The sequence below is a fragment of the Pseudoliparis swirei genome, chromosome 23, assembly GCF_029220125.1.
Source record: "Pseudoliparis swirei isolate HS2019 ecotype Mariana Trench chromosome 23, NWPU_hadal_v1, whole genome shotgun sequence".
In the NCBI taxonomy this organism is placed as follows: Eukaryota; Metazoa; Chordata; class Actinopteri; order Perciformes; family Liparidae; genus Pseudoliparis; species Pseudoliparis swirei.
The window spans coordinates 8,629,929-8,647,802 of NC_079410.1; the positions used below are offsets into that span (position 1 = coordinate 8,629,929).

The window sequence follows — 17,874 nt, forward strand, 5'->3', positions numbered from 1 at the left end:
ATTTAAAAATTTTTTTTTTTTTAAAAAATTTAAATTTGCAAAAATTAATTTTTTTTGGGGCCCCCTGGCTCTTTTAAACGAAACCCAAAAACCCCGGGGGTTTTTTTTTTTTTCCGGAAAATTTTTTTCGGTTTTTTTCCCTTACCCCTTACTTTTTTCCCGGGTTTCCCCCTTTAAACCCCTATTTAACAAGGGTTTTAAAAGCAAAATTTTTTTTAAAACCCCTAAAAAATTGGGCAGGGTTTTTTAATTTGACCCTTTTAATCCTTTTCCCTTTTAAAAAGGGAACCCTTTAAAACCAAAAGGGTTTTTGGTTTTAACCCAAAAAAACCCAAAACAAAGGGCCCACTGGGAAAAAATTTTTTTTCCCCAAAAAAATTTTTGGGAAAAATTAAAAAGGGGCCCCGAACCCCAAACCAACATTTTAAAGAAAAAAAAACCCTTTTTCCCCCACAAGGAAAATCGTGCCGGGTTTTTTTAAAATTTTAAAAATTTACCCAAAAAAAAAAAACTTAAATTTTTTTTCCCCCCCGGGGGTTTTAAAATTTTAAACCCTTTTTTTGCCCTTTAAAATTTTTGGGGTCCCAAAACCAAACAAAATTTTCCTTTTTTCCTTTTTTCCCCCCCCCAAACCCGAGGGTTTTAAAAATTTTTTTAATTTTCCCCTTTGGGAAAAAGGGAAGGGACTTTTCCCTTTTCTTTAAACCCCTGGGTTTTTTGGGTTTTTAAAAGGGGGGGTTTTCTCCCTTTTCCCCCTTTTTGGGGATTTTATTGTTTTTCAAAATTTTAAAAAGAGAAATTTTCCGGTTTGAAAAAAAAAAGGGGCCCCCTTAAAAAACCCTTAAAAACTGGCCCCTTTTTCCGTTGTTTTCCAAAAAAAAACCATCCCCTTTTAAACTCGATTTCTTTCCCGGGAAACCCAAAATTTAAAAAAATTTTTAAAAACCCAAAATTGTCCCCAATTTTAAGGCTTTAAAATTTTCAAAGATTCCTTAAAAATTTTTTTTGGAAGAGGACATGCTTTGGACATTGTAAAGACGTCTGGAATGATATGAGGAGGAAACTGTGGGGCATTGTAGAGAGCAAGTACTTCAGCAGGGGCATAATGATCGCTATTCTCATCAACACTATCAGTATGGGCATCGAGCATCATAACCAGGTAAGATATTATAGTTTATGATCTCACATAAACATTGTTATTGACACTGTTGATGCAACAAATCAAACTGAAGAGAGGCCTCATATAGTTGTACTATTACCACAGAGGGGAATGCTGTGAACTGATATCAGTTACCCGTAATTGGCATAAGATTTTGGATATTGATAAAGACAATGGTCCTTGCCGTTCTTTGTCAGTAAATGATTGCCGTTAATATTTTAGACTGACATACTACAGTGTAAATAGATCGTTTGGCGTAATAATTTCTCACTTCCACCTATTACCTCAGTCTCACCAGATAAACCGCTACCTCTGCCGATGAAGCCCTGCTACTCGAAATAGCGTAATAGCAGATGACATTCAGAGGGATGCGTGTGGGAGTGGAGCATCACTGCCATGCGGTTTGCTGACAGGTGTAAACATTTAGCCGAGCGGCAGACACAACCACGCTGGCTCCTCCTCCTCGGTCTGAGAGTGAGAGAAGCCTGCCAACACCACACATGCACGCATGAATACAAACACACGTCCATGTGCTTCATGTGTGTGCAGCACATACCCGTGTTTACGCACCAACAGAAACTCATGCAGGTATAAACACAATCTGTTACAAAAAAAGAGCTTTTTCTTTTCCCTTCATTTCTCTCTCTGATTTCATGCCATTCTGCTCCTCCCCCCCTCCCCTTTACTAATTTTACTTCCACTTCTCTGCCCTTAATCTCTCCGTAAATCCCTCTGTGCATCTTTCCTTTGCATGCTCTTTCCCCCATTCGCTCCTTACCCCAAGTGTCTCTACTATCTGACTCTCTTTTACCTCCCTCAGTTTCAACGTCTCCCCACATCTCTCTCTCTCTTTCTCTCTCTCTCTCTCGCTCTCTCATCCACCCACGCACTCTTTGACAGCGCATAGAGTCGTTTTTTTCTCTCATCTTTGAAGACTCTAAAAATAAAACAAGGGTTGTGGGGAGGAGGAAAGGAAGAGGAGGAGACGAGTGAAATGGGAAGAGCGATGCAGACTCTCGTTACGCAGCAGTTCTCAGCTCAATTCCCGATGTGATTGTGTGTGTGAATGTGTATGTAGGTGAGTGTGTGTGTTTCAAAGAAGGCGCATATGCAGAAACATATTTCCACACACTCGCAGACGCTTTGTCTGTCCGTCTCTCGAGTCCGTCTCTCCCTCCATGGGCTGACACAGAAGCTCCGATATGAGTGTGCTTTTGATTGGCAGTAAAAAGTCCTCCATCTTTCAACTGGGTTCTACAACAGGGACCCTGAAGCTGATGTGCTTCAGGGTGAAAGTGACTTACCCCAGGGCTGCTGGCTTCCTGACTCGCACCACATCCTGCTTAGGGGAACCGCTCATGTCAGGTGTGTGGTTTCGTAGGACAAATGTTCATTTAGTTCTGTGGAGGCATGGCCTTGCATATTTTCCTTTGTGATCTTTGACTCTTATAGGAGTTTTTTCCCCCCTCATATTTATGTTTGAGTTTTACTCACGAAGCAATCAAGTGATGTTGCACGTGAGCTGATTTACAGATGAGCTGCTACTATGGTTTGGAAGTTGTAGCTCATGAATTCATATTCAAGCAACATTCACACACTGATGGAAGGCATACAGAAGAGAAACTGGGAGAGCTGATGTGTATGGGAGGATACAATGTTATTTAGGAGAGGGAATCTGAGGGAACAATGTACATTAGAGAACACAGGTACAGGAGGAGACACGGGGTTAGGAAATGACAGGAAATAGGTCAAGATGGAGAAAAACATAAAGGTGAGTGAGGATCTATGTTCTTTTGTCTGATTTAAATGGTGGTGTCAGGAGCTTTGATTGTTCTGTCAATAGCAATACATCTCATATCCTGTACTCCATATGTTAAAGATAACTCCTGGGATGGAACTCCATTTGCTCCGACATTCCCTTTCTTCTTATACAACACATCATTAACATGTATGTTTTCACATGTGTTAAATGACATTGTTTAGAAGTGGTGCGATCAAATGAGTCTCCAACCCCGGGAATCATTTTGCTACTCGTTCTCACCTCTAATCGAGTATTTCCCCCTCCTCTCCTCCATCATGTCATCATCTACCCCTAAACAATCCCTTCGCTCTGCTCCTTGCTTTCTCCTGCAGGCGGGTTCTTCCTCAGCCGTTCTCCCTCCTCTGATCGACAGGAGGCTATTGATTGGGTTGAGATGTGTCTGCCTGATAATGAGACTCTGAAAGAGGAAGAAAAGGGGGACAGAGAATTTAGTGGGATGGAGATAGATTGGGAGAAAAAGCGGATTAGAGGAAGGGAAGGACTGAGTGTGTTTTCCTCTGACACGGTTTGCTAATTTTGGCCCAGCGGGCCGGCCATTTCTCCACCGGCTTTGAAAACTGAAATTCAAGTGGTATCAGAGAAGGCATCTGATCCATATCGCGCATAACACACATTCACACACACAAAGTAGACCTTCATAATCCCTATTCAGCCCCGATATGACTCCATGTGTTACACAGATAATACACATTCTCCATTCCTTTTCTCACTGTTCGATTTTTGGTTTTGTTTCTAATATGAGTTTTTCTTTACTAATTTACATATATAGCTGTGCTAAAAAAATAAAAAGAGAGAAAAACCTCAATGTGTTTGTTCTCTCCTCTTCCTCTCTGTCAGTCGCCCATCTAAGATGAGCTGTGTGTGCTAATTTTATTTGCCAGGAATGAAAACATATTCTTTTCAAGTGACAGTTTGAGTGACAGTCGTTTCAACTCAGGTGGAGAAATGTGATGCGTACACAATTGTTTCCGCAGTGGCTGCAGCATCTTTTTGTCGCGGTGATTGCAGAGCGGTGGTTTAATATCCACCGTGTTTTTACCTCTTTGTCTGGACCGGCCTCTCCGTGGATATCATTGTCCCGTTCTAACCTGCAATGGTTGCACCCATTAAACCCCTTTGTAGATTTGACCTTCCACTCTTTGCCCGACAGTTTCCCAGATCTTACTTTCTACTTTCACTTTGTTTTCCTGTTCCTGTGACCCGTCCATCCAGCCAGAGGAGCTGACCAATGTCCTGGAGATCTGCAACATTGTCTTCACCAGCATGTTCACCCTGGAGATGATCCTAAAGCTGACTGCTTTTGGTTTCTTTGAGTACCTGAGGAACCCCTATAACATCTTTGATGGCATCATTGTCATCATCAGGTCTGCAAACAAACGTATTTTTGACAAATGTTGAGTTAGCTTGTCGGCCGGCGGAGCGCGCTTCCGTTTAATGATTGAGAGATAATATTTACACAAAACCAGAGAGCCCTACATTCACAGCTTTAGATCATACCACTGGAGCTTTTGTACAAACATGTCATCTAATCTATTTGAGTTTCAAGACACACACTTTGTTTCAATCTGATGTTCCTTGTTTTGGTTTATTCTCCATTAAACCACGCAACTATGTGACACACGTTTACTATATAAACTGCAGTGTGTGAATACAATGTGTAAAATGCAAAAGTATTCCTTCTCAAACCAGTGTGCATTATACTCACCCCTCATCTCTTCTAATCAGGCCTTTCTCATTATTATTCATTTGTTTGTATTATTTTAAATCCTTCTCTCCCTACATTCCATGATTATAACATTGCAAATGTTTTACCCATTTCTACATCTTTCTTTACATTTTGTCTTCCAACTTGACACATTATCTCTTCCTCTGTTTAACACACACTTGCTCCACACATGCAGCGTGTGTGAGATCATCGGTCAGGCAGACGGCGGTCTGTCAGTGCTGAGGACCTTCAGGCTGCTGAGGGTCATTAAGCTGGTGAGGTTCATGCCTGCGCTGAGGCGGCAGCTGGTTGTGCTGATGAAGACTATGGACAACGTGGCCACTTTCTGTATGCTGCTTATGCTCTTCATCTTCATCTTCAGGTAACAGAGGGGCACAGGGAGCATGCATTTATGTGGAAAAAGGCTCTGAAAATACATCAATAAGACACAGAGAGGGCGGGGAAGTGTAGTTGGAGGCCGCGTGTGCATGCCTGTGTCCTGTGTGTGCACTGCAGTACTCTGCCTGACAGTTAACAGTCTCAGGGAGCTGGTTTTGTCGACCCTCCGGACATTTGAATTAAAAGGAAACGCAGTGATAGAATAGCAGCCGATTAAGTAAAACATAGGAGCTGATCTTGGTGGAGGCAGATATAGCCAAAGGCCACAGTTGGCAAAATAATCGGATTAACTTGCAATTATTGGAGTTCCACATCATGTTTTGCCCCAAATTGTATCTCAGCTGTGTCGAGGCTTTTCTCTTTGACCTGCCTCCTTCTCCAGGATTACTTCTGCCATGAAGGTTAGAAACACAGTCGTTTGTCTGCCAGCAATATATTGGACTTCACTAAATTAGACAGATAGGCCTCGGGCCAAAAAACAATGACAGCAGAACAACATAACGTTTAAACTGTCAGCTCAAATTCTAACGGAGTATTGATAGTTTGATTTGATTTGAATTGAATATGAATATCTTTAGTTCGGACTGTGAAGATGGTGAACTGAGCACCGTCAGCTTAAAGGCTTATCCAATCATTCCACTTATGTCAACTGTGAAATGTAGGTTAACAGAAAGGGAGAGTTGTCCTCTTGTTTAAAAAATATTCTCTAATTATTACCAATTCAGCCGTGTACATTGTATCAAACCTACATCTTGTTGCCCTCACAGCGCACACGCACACACACACCAAACACACAAAACGTGTTCTGTTTTCCAATTAACCCTCCGTGGGCAATCGCCAAAAATGAAGATAGAATGAACATAATTATTGTATTTTAATAATGTATTGTAATTGTTGCAAGTGCACTCATTGTTATGTGATAGGTGTGATCTCCACAGCAGCGTAATGCTTGCATCTTAATGTGTGTTTGTGTGTATGCGGACCTGATACCAGCTCCCTTACGCCTGCAGCGCAGCTGTCAGACAGATGGCATGAGGTGTAAACCTGCTCATGCTGCTGAGCCAGTAGCATTGTGCCTCTACGTCTCGCCACTGCAGCTTTTAGTGAGCACTTAATGTAAAGTGCTACTCGGCTAAGACATGAACTTTAAAAACCTCTCCTGAACCCCGAGTGAATGAATGAGTTGTCCGGGTTTCACAGTCCCTAGGTGACAGCAAACAGATGGGTGCAGGTAGAAGGAAGAGAGCGGAGGGAGGGAGGGAGGGAGGGAGGGAGGGTGTGTGTGTGTGTGTGTGTGTGTGTGTGTGTGTGTGTGTGTGTGTGTGTGTGTGTGTGTGTGGCGCTGAATTACTTGACACATCTCCTCTTCTATTGCAGTATCCTGGGAATGCATATCTTTGGTTGTAAGTTCAGTCTGAAGACGGAGGCAGGAGACACAGTGCCTGACAGGAAGAACTTTGACTCTCTGCTCTGGGCCATCGTCACCGTCTTTCAGGTTAAACACACAAACACTTCTCTTTTTTTTTTTTTTTTACCTCTATAGACATTTGGGTGTGTCTATATTATTTGTATTTGTATTTCCTGTAGATTCTGACTCAGGAGGACTGGAACATGGTGCTGTACAATGGGATGGCATCCACCTCGCCCTTTGCTGCTCTCTACTTTGTGGCTCTTATGACATTTGGAAACTATGTGCTCTTCAATTTACTGGTGGCCATCTTGGTTGAGGGTTTCCAAGCGGAGGTAAGGGCGTTGGATGGTATGCCCTTTGCAAAAGACACAACCAAATGTAATATTGGAAAAGCTATGTAATCATGTCATGTAGTTTTAGGTTTTTAGTTTTGCTATCAGCTGAGAATGTGACGCAATCAGTCACATGTAAAAGAAACTAGTGCAGGGCCCCTGCAGAACATGCCTGTTTAGAACGGGCTGGCCTGTGGTCCGCTTTGTGCAGCTTTCTGGATAACCGCTCATCAAACAACTTCACACTTGACCCACACGACACTTCCATGGCTCCTCAGCAATACACCTGCCTGGACAATAGTTGCGTCACACCCAGAAACACGGGGAAAAAACACACCCAAGTGCGGGTACTTGGTCATTCATCATCGGTCAGAAACACACCAGTGAAATAAACTCACCGCATGTATTAAGTTCCAATTAGGCATTATAGTCGCTTGTTTTTACTTCATTACAGCATTTATATAAAGTAGAGCACAGAGATATTTATATATCTTTGCAATAATATTAGAAGTTAGTATGAAAAAAACTTACACAATTATATTTTTTACAATTATTATTTGATTGCTGAAGCTATCACCTGGTGTTTCTTGACGTGAGTGAGAGTTCAGTCAGTACTTCCAGCATCCAGCAGCAAAAGTGAACGGCCCGCTGACGTGACGTACTCGGCTCGGTCTGCAGAGCCCTGGAACCTCGATTCCACCCGCTAAATGTAAAAGAGATCAGATGAACGGTTCTCTAGATATGCCAAGGACACACAGACAGAGATTCCCTAGAGACTTATAGTCAGTAAATCAAGGATGAGAAGTCAACTGTATATATACCGTCGATAAATGGGTCACTTTCTGCTCCTTACTCTTCCTTCGTCTTACACTAAGTCTCCTCTTACTTGCTGTCCCCCCCCCCCATCCCTCTCTTTCTTTCTCACCCTCTTTCCCCTGTAGGGCGATGCGAACCGCTCTTACTCGGACGATGACAGGTCTTCCTGTAATTTTGAGGAGAATGATAAACAGAAAGACTCTCTGCATCTCTCAGGTATTAAAATGCCTTCAGCAGCTTATTGTTTAGTAAAGATTGATTTTCATCTCACCTCTGAAATCATATTTCAACAGAATAGAAAACATGCAGAAATGTTCCCAGAATTATAATCGACCATATTTGCCTCCTTCAGTCTGATTGGTAGAAGAGGTGCCATCAGAAATGTGTGTTTCGGCCTCCAGCTATTCAGCACCATCAGCCTGGGGCATTAAAACCGTTGCCTGTTGTCATGTTTTCGCAGCAAACATTTCTAACTATCTTTTTCCTGGCAGAAGTATAAACTGTACCAGCTTTAAATAATGCATGCCAGATGTCACGTCTCCATCCCCGCTGCATTCTGTAGGCACAACAAAAGTGAACCCTCCAGGAATCAGCAGAAGCATCGTGCAGGATAGGATCGCATTCAGCAGAACATTAGGGATGATCACAGTCCCCCTGAGCCCAAATGTGCCTTTTTAAATGTCAGCTTAACTGAAAAGAAAAGCATTTAGAAAGTTGATCGTTCCTGGAGACCTATTCTACTAAAAGATATACTAGAGAGCGGACAAACCCCTGCCAGACACTCCTCTCTTACATCATTACCAGCTCCTCTTTGACTCCTCTAAAGTGATTTAGTGTAAATGAAACCTTCCTCTGCCTCTCGGAGCTGGCCATAACATTGTTTTAGGACTTTTATGGTGTAATGTGATGGAGTGTGCCATGTTATGCAACAGAAGGAGGGAAGGGCCTTGTTTAATGCTTTCCTTTTTTTATTGAACTGTTTCCCCCCCCTCTCCTCCTCCCTCGTTTCATCACCACTTGTCCCTTTTGTCACAGACCCAAAGATCTCTACACTCACCCCAAATGGGCACCTGGACTTGTCCGCACTTCACCAAGGTCTGTTTCCAGGAGAGAGGTTGACCTTTGCCCTCGGCTCCAGAAAGAACAGTGTTATTTCTCTTGGTCGGGCCAACTTGGAGCAAAGGGCAATGGTAAGTGGAAAAAAAAACCTGTAATTGTAGAGGTAACGTCTTTGACAAGGACAACATGTTGCTGCACCGATGTTACTCATAGTGAGATGTGTGGGGTCATTGGATTAATTCTGTTCATTGTTGTGTGTAATCTGGACTGCCACAGCCGAGCTAGAGTGTGCCTCAGAATTACAGTTTGTACAGTTGGAACAAACTTCTCCCTCTCTCTCAGTATCCAGGTCGAAGTTGTCACAACTGGGGTCACCCGCTGCCGACCCAGCCTCAGGCCCTGTGGGCCCGTCGTTCCAGCTGGAACAGCCTGGGACGATGCCGCCCCTGGTCCTCGTCTCCCTCCACGAGTCCCGCCTTCACGCCCACCTCCGCAAGGCCCTTCTATGGCTATGGCCTGGGGGCTCTTGGCGGAGTAGTCGGAGGAAGCCTTCGTATCCGGGGTCCCCGTGCCTCTTCATCACCGCGCCGCCACCTCCATCATGTTAACCAGGATGAGGAGGAGTCTCTCCTCTCTCCTCCCGCCGTTGCTCCAAACTCTCTTCACCTTCCTCATCCGATGCTGCCGAGCCACTTTGTACCCAGGAGGGACCGCAGAGCCCTATCACTGGAGCTGCCCTACCTGCTGCAGGTCCCGGGTTCCCCGCACCCTCCACCCCTGCCACACCTCCCGCTGCCCCCCGTGACGCTCCATGCTCACCACAGGAAGAAGAGCTTCTCCGAGGGTATGGTTAGCGGTGGAGGGGGTGGTGGCGGCGTGGGCAGTGGGCTCGACACTCTGGGTGTCCTAGGAGGGGTACACCAAGACTGTAATGGGAAGCCTCCTCTGTCTCAGCTCCTCCAGCTCCCTCCTAGACGCCACACTGAGCAGGCTGGAGGGGCAATGCCCACAAGCCAGCTGATGGTCGACGTCTTCCCCCAGGTTAACACACGCAGCAAGGACCGGGAGGACCTGGACGATGACATTGAATATGTAAGTTACTATTTAGTGCGAGTGGGCGGGAGGGAACTAAACAGTAACGGCATGAGGAAAAGCCTGGCGAGCAAGTGGAGTAATCATACAACTTCCATATGACAGGCGGTCTGTATCGTCATCTAAGAAGAACAAACCATTAGCTTTGGTTGTTAAAGTACAAGATGTTACACGTGCAACAATCTCCCGCTCTCTTGTGTAGAATGTTTAAGTAGTTTGTATAAAGCCCGCACCTCGTGGGAGTCCCATTGTTTTCATTGTAAACAAGTCTGTGTATGAGAGAAACAAGGTTAATTAGTAAGGACAATTTAGACAGCGGGGGAGAGCGAGCTATACAGATGGTAATGTTGGAGGATGCTCCGAGCTGTTGCGATAGAAGAGTTTTACTTTCGTAAATAATTTACATATTGTTTCCTGATTATTTTTGGGCATAGTGTGTGGGCTCTCTGTGTGTCTGTGTGTGTGTGTGTGCTGGCTTGGGCGCATGCCATGATGTGTGTTGATATGTGTGTTGCAGAGCTTGTGCTTCCGCATCGAGAAGATGTTAGATGCGTACAAACCAGAATGGTGTGAGAGCAGAGAGGAATGGTCTGTCTTCCTGTTCTCCCCACAGAACAAGTGAGTCACTTTTACGCCTCGAATCCCTTTTTTTCTTTTTCACTTTTAATCAAATCTGTTGTCTACCGTGCGTCCAGTGATTGTCCGTGTCAAAATTGCATTGCCGCAAAAGGTGGGCTGTTTTGTAGCCGACGCCTGCAGCCTTCCATACAGACATTATGGGCTGGCCACAGGATCCGTTTCATCAAAACAATATCAAGGATGGGTGGGCGGATTCCGTTGTTCACCTCATCAATAGGAAAGGCAGGTTGCCGAGCTGCCACGGAGAAGGACTACATTAGAGTATTGATCACCTCCTGGTTGATATTTCCTTCATGTTGGAGAGCAAGCAACAGGCCTCGGGGGGGTGGATTTAATTCAATTCATTACATTCTACAATGATGTGTTGAAATCTGCAGTTTGAATAGAAATGTTTGAATAAAAGGCATTTAAATATCCCCGTGTCTGTTCCAAAACACAATCCCTCTCCCATTGGATTCATTCTATTTCTTTTCATCTGTTCCAATAAACACTGCGGCAAAGATATCAAATTGCGTTTTGGCTGTGCTCAGTGTCACATGTTAAGGTTTGAAATGCATATTCACTACTTCTATGTCCTGTCTCTCTCTCTCTCTCCCCCTCCCTCTCTCTATGTATCACTCGTATCTCTTTATTCTGTCCTCCCAACAGAGCATTGTACTCAGGAGTCTGGTGCTTCTGAGAGTGTTGTTAATGTAATTTGTTCGGAATTAGGAGCGATGTAAACAGGGGATGAGCGAGGCTATTTATTCACCAACATGTAATGTAACTCCCGTGCACTATCAGCAGACTCGGCAACCATTCTGATTGGATGGGAAAAAGTCTTTGAAATGTGTTTGCGCAGACTGTTATCTACTTTTTGCTTCCTTTATTCAACTTCAACACATTCTTGCTCTGCTCTCCTCTCTTGTTCTTTCCTCTCCTCCCCCGCTACTCCAGATTCAGACATATATGCCAGTCCATCATAGCCCACAAGCTGTTTGACTATGTGGTGTTGGCCTTCATCTTCTTCAACTGCATTACAGTCGCTCTGGAGAGGCCCAAGATACTACAGGGCAGCTTGGTAAGTTCCTCTGAAATATGAGTCTGTGCTGAGAAGCTCCTGTCTGCAGCCTGTTTGTCATAGCTTCATGTGTTCTCCAAAACAAACTAATGAACGTGCATTATCTTAAAGGTGCAGCAGGTAAGAGTTTACTCCCCCTTATTGTCCCATCTCTTCTTTCCGTCTAACTCTTTCTCTCCTTCCCCATGTTTGGTCCAGGAAAGAGTCTTTCTCACCATCTCCAACTATATCTTCACTGCCATCTTTGTGAGCGAGATGACACTCAAGGTAACATTTTACAACCTGTGTGCAGTTTGTGTGTTTGTCTCTCTCTCTCTGGCTGAATTGACTTTGCTTCAGTGCTCCTCCAGCCCAACCCCTCCCTTACCCTTCTTTCTTGGCGATGCCCCTGCTCCTTTGGAGAATAGAGCAATTAAGCAAAGTCATTAATTAGCAGCTAGTTTTCTTTTCTGGATGCCGTCCATCTGCAGCACTCTCCCACACTCTCTCCTTCTTCCAGTCCTCGTCGATGTCGGCTGTGTCTTTTTTAAGTTTGTGTTTCCGCTTCCTTATCAGCTTTTCTCATCAGTCTATTTTCTTCCTTCCATTTCCCAATCTTTCCCCATCCCTTTTTATTTTTTCTCCCTTCCTTTGCCACTGCCTCTGTATTCTCTGCAAAAGACTTTGGCACAAGTGGGACACTATTTATGCACTCCCACAATCGATGTTTAACCAATCACAGCCCGTCAAGGAGCCACAGACTTGTCCGCCTCCTGGCGAGCCGCACAAGCCTCCCCTCTGTGTCTCTGGCTGCTTCAGCCTTGCGTATCTTCATAATGTGTGTTGCTTGTTTCTGTAGCATTAATATCTCCGTAGGACGCCACCACTGAGTCGAGCGCTGTGTACAAGATGCAGCCGCATAACAAGCACAGCAGGGTTGAGGAATTGGTCAGCATGTTGCAGAACTTTTCAGGAGTGTTTTTTTTTTATGAGCCAGCTTCGGGCACAATGTGGCTCTCTATACAAATGTGTTTAAGTGATTGTAGTTAAATGGAAAAGCAATGCTATTCCCCGTACTATGTTTAGATATGAATTATTAAAATATAAAAAAATACGTACTTGTCAAGTTATGTACATTACATTTTATCATTCAGATCTACAGTCATATGTTGCCCAGGCACTAATCTTTCCACCGCCTTGATATGTTTGCACGTCCCACTGAAGCTTTACCAGACACTTGGCAAACAGTTTCAAATGTCACTTGCAGAATTCTGATGCTCCCACTGCTGCCTCGAAAACCCCTAAATCCAGTTGTGTGCATTTGATTACAACGCATGCACATCCTTCCATCGCTCTTGAAGTCACAGAGGACCATGATGATATCAAATAATATCACAACAATGTTTTTGCGAGCAAAGTCAAAGGCATTGTGACACACAGTGTATCACGGCACCAATGGCGATGATGAGAAAACACACTGTTACATGTGGCCTGGTGTGTTACTGTGTCACCTGCAACTGTGTGTGTGTGTGTGTGTGTGTGTGTGTATCTCATTATTAAACATAGGTGCTACTTTGCTGGATGTGTTCTGTTTAGTTTTTTCAAATGTTCTCAATGTGTGAATGCACACATATTATGTATGAAGTCCATGTCGGCTCTCTACCCTCTCTTGGTATGTGTCCATGTACATCTATGTGTGTGTGTGTGTTTGTGTATGATCTTGAGTGTGTACAATATCTTGTTAGTGTCAACAGCGTGTTGTCCTACAGTTGCTGATGACTTTTCATGGCTGTACCTCCTCTCTCATTCGCTTGTTCTTTTAGGTTCACCTTGGTTTTTTGTTGTTGTTGTGCAACACACTTGACAGTTTATTGTACAGAGCTGGTCCAGAAACAGACTGCATGTCTTAATAGGCTGCCTCACCAACGCTTGTGTCTCTCTCCAGGTGGTTTCCATGGGTATGTATGTGGGTGAACAGTCTTACCTGCGGAGCAGCTGGAACATTCTGGATGGCTTCCTGGTTTTTGTGTCTTTGATTGACATTGTCGTGTCCATGGCGGGTGGGGCCAAGATCCTGGGTGTTCTGAGAGTACTGCGGCTGCTCAGAACATTGCGTCCCCTCAGGTATGGATACGGATTTTCATGTTGTGTTGAAAATCGGCAGATATGTGCCTTGTTTTTGGTATTATCTTCACAAGGAAAAACTTTTTTTAAAAAGCAAACATTTGCGAACTTATTAACAAACTCAACAGCAGACAGAAAATTACACTTTTTTTTTTTCTCTCCCCCCTCTCCTCTCTTCAGGGTGATTAGCAGAGCTCCCGGTCTGAAGCTGGTGGTGGAGACCCTCATCACTTCCCTCAAGCCCATTGGCAACATTGTCCTCATCTGTTGTGCGTTCTTCATCATCTTTGGCATTCTTGGGGTGCAGGTAAGAAAAAGAGAACAGCCGTTTGGATGACAGTCGCTGCATGCATACATAATGTAATACAGTATATTGTGTGAGATGGTTTCCTGCCCATCACTATGATTCTCGTTTTGTTAGTATGTAATTCTCTCCCTCCCTTTCCCTCTTAATAGCGTTGACACACACATGCATGTCTGTCAAAAGTAAATCTCCTTGTCTTGCTGCTTCTTTCATCACTGTAAAACCTTCTCAGCTGGCGGGGTCTTTGACCAGATCATTATTTCACTCAAGAGTTCTCTTTCATCTCATCAGAGGAGCTTGCAAAGGCATAATTCCCTCTTTTATACACGTAGTCAAAAGCTCGGTCTCTTCTTCTACTGACAGCTGTTTAAAGGCAAGTTCTTCTACTGTTTCGGACTCAACATCAAAAACATCACGAACAGGTCTGACTGCCTGCAAGCCAACTATAAGTGGATCCACCACAAGTACAACTTTGACAACTTGGGGCAGGTCAGTGTCACACGTGTGTGTTATCTGCACGTCTGGTGTGCATCATGTTTGTTCTGGGAATGTGTAACAGGACGTCATTGTTCATCTGTTTTCTGCCTGCTGTTGTCCAGGCTCTGATGTCCCTGTTTGTACTGGCCTCCAAGGACGGCTGGGTAAACATCATGTATCACGGCCTGGATGCTGTGGCCGTGGACCAACAGGTACTCGCATATAAGCTTTAGGCATCATCTTTAATCTGGCTAAATCTTTTTCTCCCTCCCTCTAATCTCTGTTTTGTTTCTTACCTCCTTCTTTCATATTGTCTTGTATCAAATCACATCACCACTTCAACCTCAGCCGGTGACCAACAACAACCCGTGGATGCTGCTGTATTTCATCTCCTTCCTCCTCATCGTCAGCTTCTTTGTCCTCAACATGTTTGTTGGCGTGGTGGTGGAGAACTTCCACAAGTGCCGCCAGCACCAGGAAGTGGAAGAGGCCAAAAGGCGCGAGGAGAAGCGTCAGCGGCGCATGGAGAAGAAGAGGAGAAGTAAGAAAGAGGAATGACAGGAGAGAAATTGCGAAGAACGCTTAGAAGGAGTATGGAAGAGTAAAAGGTAAAACAGAGGCACATGAACACTTGGAGGAGGAGGCAGGAATAAAGTGAAACGAGGATACAAAGTGAGAAAGATGACATTTAAAAAACTGATATAATGACAGTAACAATACACTGCCTGATACAAGGGCTCGAATAGCTCACTTCACCTCCGTTGTTGTTAGGACACATCACAAGAATCACTTTCTCTCAGCATGTAGAGCTATGATCAAGACCCACCACAATGTGTGATGTCTAAAGAAAGAGAGATGGGAATGGAGACAGACAAATAATAATAAACACACAAACAGCAAGTGTCATAACTGCTAATGTCCTCCGCAATGTGCTGTTGAAAGGTATTCCAGATCAAAGCGCTTAGATTTAGAGCTTCTAGGCGCTCCGAGTGGAGCAGCTCTTCCATGGAAAAGTCCTCTGCTACACAGGAGGTCATCTGTTGTACTTTTCAAGAAGGAATATGAGCACTTTGTGTGAATATAAGTTACGATTGTACTTACCTGAAGGTTTAAACGATCACTGTAGATCGTGAGAAGTATTTTATATCTCTGAAGGTCAATGTAATACTTTATTTAACACATCAGAGACAAATAGACAAATTGAGTGCGTTTGAAATCTTTATTGATATATTTGTATTCTACCCGCAGAAGCCCTGAAGCTGCCCTACTTTGCCAGCTACGGCAACATACGCCTGATGATCCACACACTGTGCACAAATCACTACCTGGACCTCATCATCACCTTCATCATCTGCATCAACGTCATCACTATGTCCTTAGAGCACTACAATCAACCTCATGTAAGCAAAGCTGCAAAGGCTGTGGATGCAAGTTGGGTAGCACATGAAGGGAAGCATCTTGCATTCTTGCATTTCTGTTCAGAATTAGTGTTTTGTGCAACCTAGCTCTGACTTTCCCTCAAGCGCCTGTTCCACAAAATGTGGACCCAAACCGACTTGAGTTGGGTTTTAATGCAGAGTATTAATGTCTGTGAAATATGTGTGGCTGTTTTCCGAAAGCAGACTACGGCTCTTAAAGTGTTCCCTTCCCCAAATAGCAGCAACCGACTGTCACCATGAAACTGCATCCAGGTTCTGTTGCGTGTGTTGCTAGGAGCTGCAGTCCATACAAAGCAGCTGTGATTGCACAACAGTCCATGTATCTGTCCATTCATGTGCGAGGAAGGGAACTTTAAATGCCTGATAGCGCTTGTTAGTGTTTTTTTATTTTTTATGAGGGAGAGCAAAAGTGATTATGCTTGAGATGAGATGCCCATTTGACCTTTTTCTAATGGAGCACGCTGTCTTAAGCTGACAAGCATCAGATACATATCACAGGTCGTTGGCAGTAGTTTGTCTTGACATTTGGCAGATTCCCACTCGTGAGACGCTACAGCTCTCTGCATGAAAGGAGAACGCAGCCAAGCTAGATACACTGTGCTGGATGTTTAAGGCAATTAAAACCTTTGGAATATTTGAATACTCTGGAAATACATTTAGGCTTAAAGATGTATGTTTGTTTGGGGATTTAAAGTGTGAGTGTGTGTGCTGCTATGAATAGAAGATGCCCCATTTTTGCCTCTGGCATGTTTGGTTTCATTCTACAAACAATGGGAACAATTCAATTCTACAATTTCCTCCTGCTGCTGATACTACATCCTATTGCACACACACACACACACACACACACACACACACCACACACATACACATTGTTTTGCTCTCTCTTTCCAGTCTCTGGATCTCGCACTGAAGTACTGCAACTATTTCTTCACCTCTACGTTTGTGCTGGAATCGGTACTCAAACTCACCGCTTTCGGCTTTCGGCGCTTCTTCAAGGAGAGGTACTGTGTGTGTGTGTGTGTGTGTGTGTGTGTGTGGCAGCATGACTTTGTGAGAGTGCTTATTTGTAGCATTATGCACACACACGTATAAGTGTCACCGCTGAACGTTGTCAACCTGCAGTCTGTGTGATGATTATAAAATGCCCTCTGGATTAGATGCAAAATCCGCTTTACAACCAAAATAGCCGATATCGCCAACACTTACAATACCTCCCAATTCTTTTGTCCATTCAGCTCATTCACTAATCAGACATTTGGTGTGAACATTTAATATTCTAATAACTACCAGGGCTGTAGGCACATGCTGTGATCTTGGGAATTATTGTATGATATAAATAGCGGCACAATAAAGAGTTATTTAGTTCAAAGTGTAGTGGCTGTACACATTTGCCTTTTGCTTTGATCATTATAAATGGAACAGGGAATAACAGCTTTGATAATTGAGAGGATTATGAAATGTGTTGAAATATTTGATCCGGCTCTGATGCTTTCTGATATTAAGTTAATTTAACCATGTTCTGGTACAAATATATGACTTAATTGCTTTCAATGAATATAGCTTTTGAACTGAATATTGTCATCTTGTTTTTTCATTGTAATCATCTTTTGGTTAACGACAGATCGACAGCATCATTCTGCTCAACAAAACCAAATGATCTAATTGTTCTCTGCATATGAAACTACTCCGCTTTCTATTTCTCCAACTTACTAAACTCACCTTTGTTTGACCTCCATGGGAAGCGGTCTCACATTCATCCACTCAGAGCATAGATTTATTTGTCACAAAGGAATTTTTTTATAGGGATATGTGGTGACTAATTCAAGGCAGAGGCAGATGTGGGAGCTTTTATTACACTGACGGTGGTTTAATGTTATTGGCCTATTTTCATTTAGAGAGAGAGAGCGAGAGAGAGAGAGAGAACTGATGATATACGAGTGGATGCTGCAGTGATCAAAGAGAGAAAAAAAGAGGAAGACAAATGAATGATGTAATGGGAAATAGATGGGCGTATATAGAAATAACTTATCAAATGTTTATCAGCTGGCACTTAG

The 17,874-nt window shown here is 43.6% G+C and overlaps 1 protein-coding gene across 1 annotated transcript in view; it reads left to right on the top strand.

Annotated features, from left to right (window-relative positions):
• LOC130188527 (voltage-dependent T-type calcium channel subunit alpha-1I-like) overlaps window positions 1-17,874 on the top strand; it is a 95,018-nt gene that overhangs the window by 53,232 nt on the left and 23,912 nt on the right. Inside the window, exons 6-23 of the mRNA XM_056406923.1 lie at window positions 1,013-1,159; window positions 4,194-4,345; window positions 4,883-5,068; window positions 6,463-6,580; window positions 6,673-6,828; window positions 7,770-7,860; window positions 8,680-8,834; window positions 9,046-9,795; window positions 10,313-10,413; window positions 11,371-11,494; window positions 11,693-11,761; window positions 13,419-13,597; window positions 13,778-13,904; window positions 14,265-14,390; window positions 14,501-14,590; window positions 14,727-14,919; window positions 15,627-15,778; window positions 16,712-16,821. Coding sequence (XP_056262898.1) covers window positions 1,013-1,159; window positions 4,194-4,345; window positions 4,883-5,068; window positions 6,463-6,580; window positions 6,673-6,828; window positions 7,770-7,860; window positions 8,680-8,834; window positions 9,046-9,795; window positions 10,313-10,413; window positions 11,371-11,494; window positions 11,693-11,761; window positions 13,419-13,597; window positions 13,778-13,904; window positions 14,265-14,390; window positions 14,501-14,590; window positions 14,727-14,919; window positions 15,627-15,778; window positions 16,712-16,821 — 3,026 coding nt within the window. The remainder of the gene's footprint in view (window positions 1-1,012; window positions 1,160-4,193; window positions 4,346-4,882; window positions 5,069-6,462; window positions 6,581-6,672; window positions 6,829-7,769; window positions 7,861-8,679; window positions 8,835-9,045; window positions 9,796-10,312; window positions 10,414-11,370; window positions 11,495-11,692; window positions 11,762-13,418; window positions 13,598-13,777; window positions 13,905-14,264; window positions 14,391-14,500; window positions 14,591-14,726; window positions 14,920-15,626; window positions 15,779-16,711; window positions 16,822-17,874) is intronic.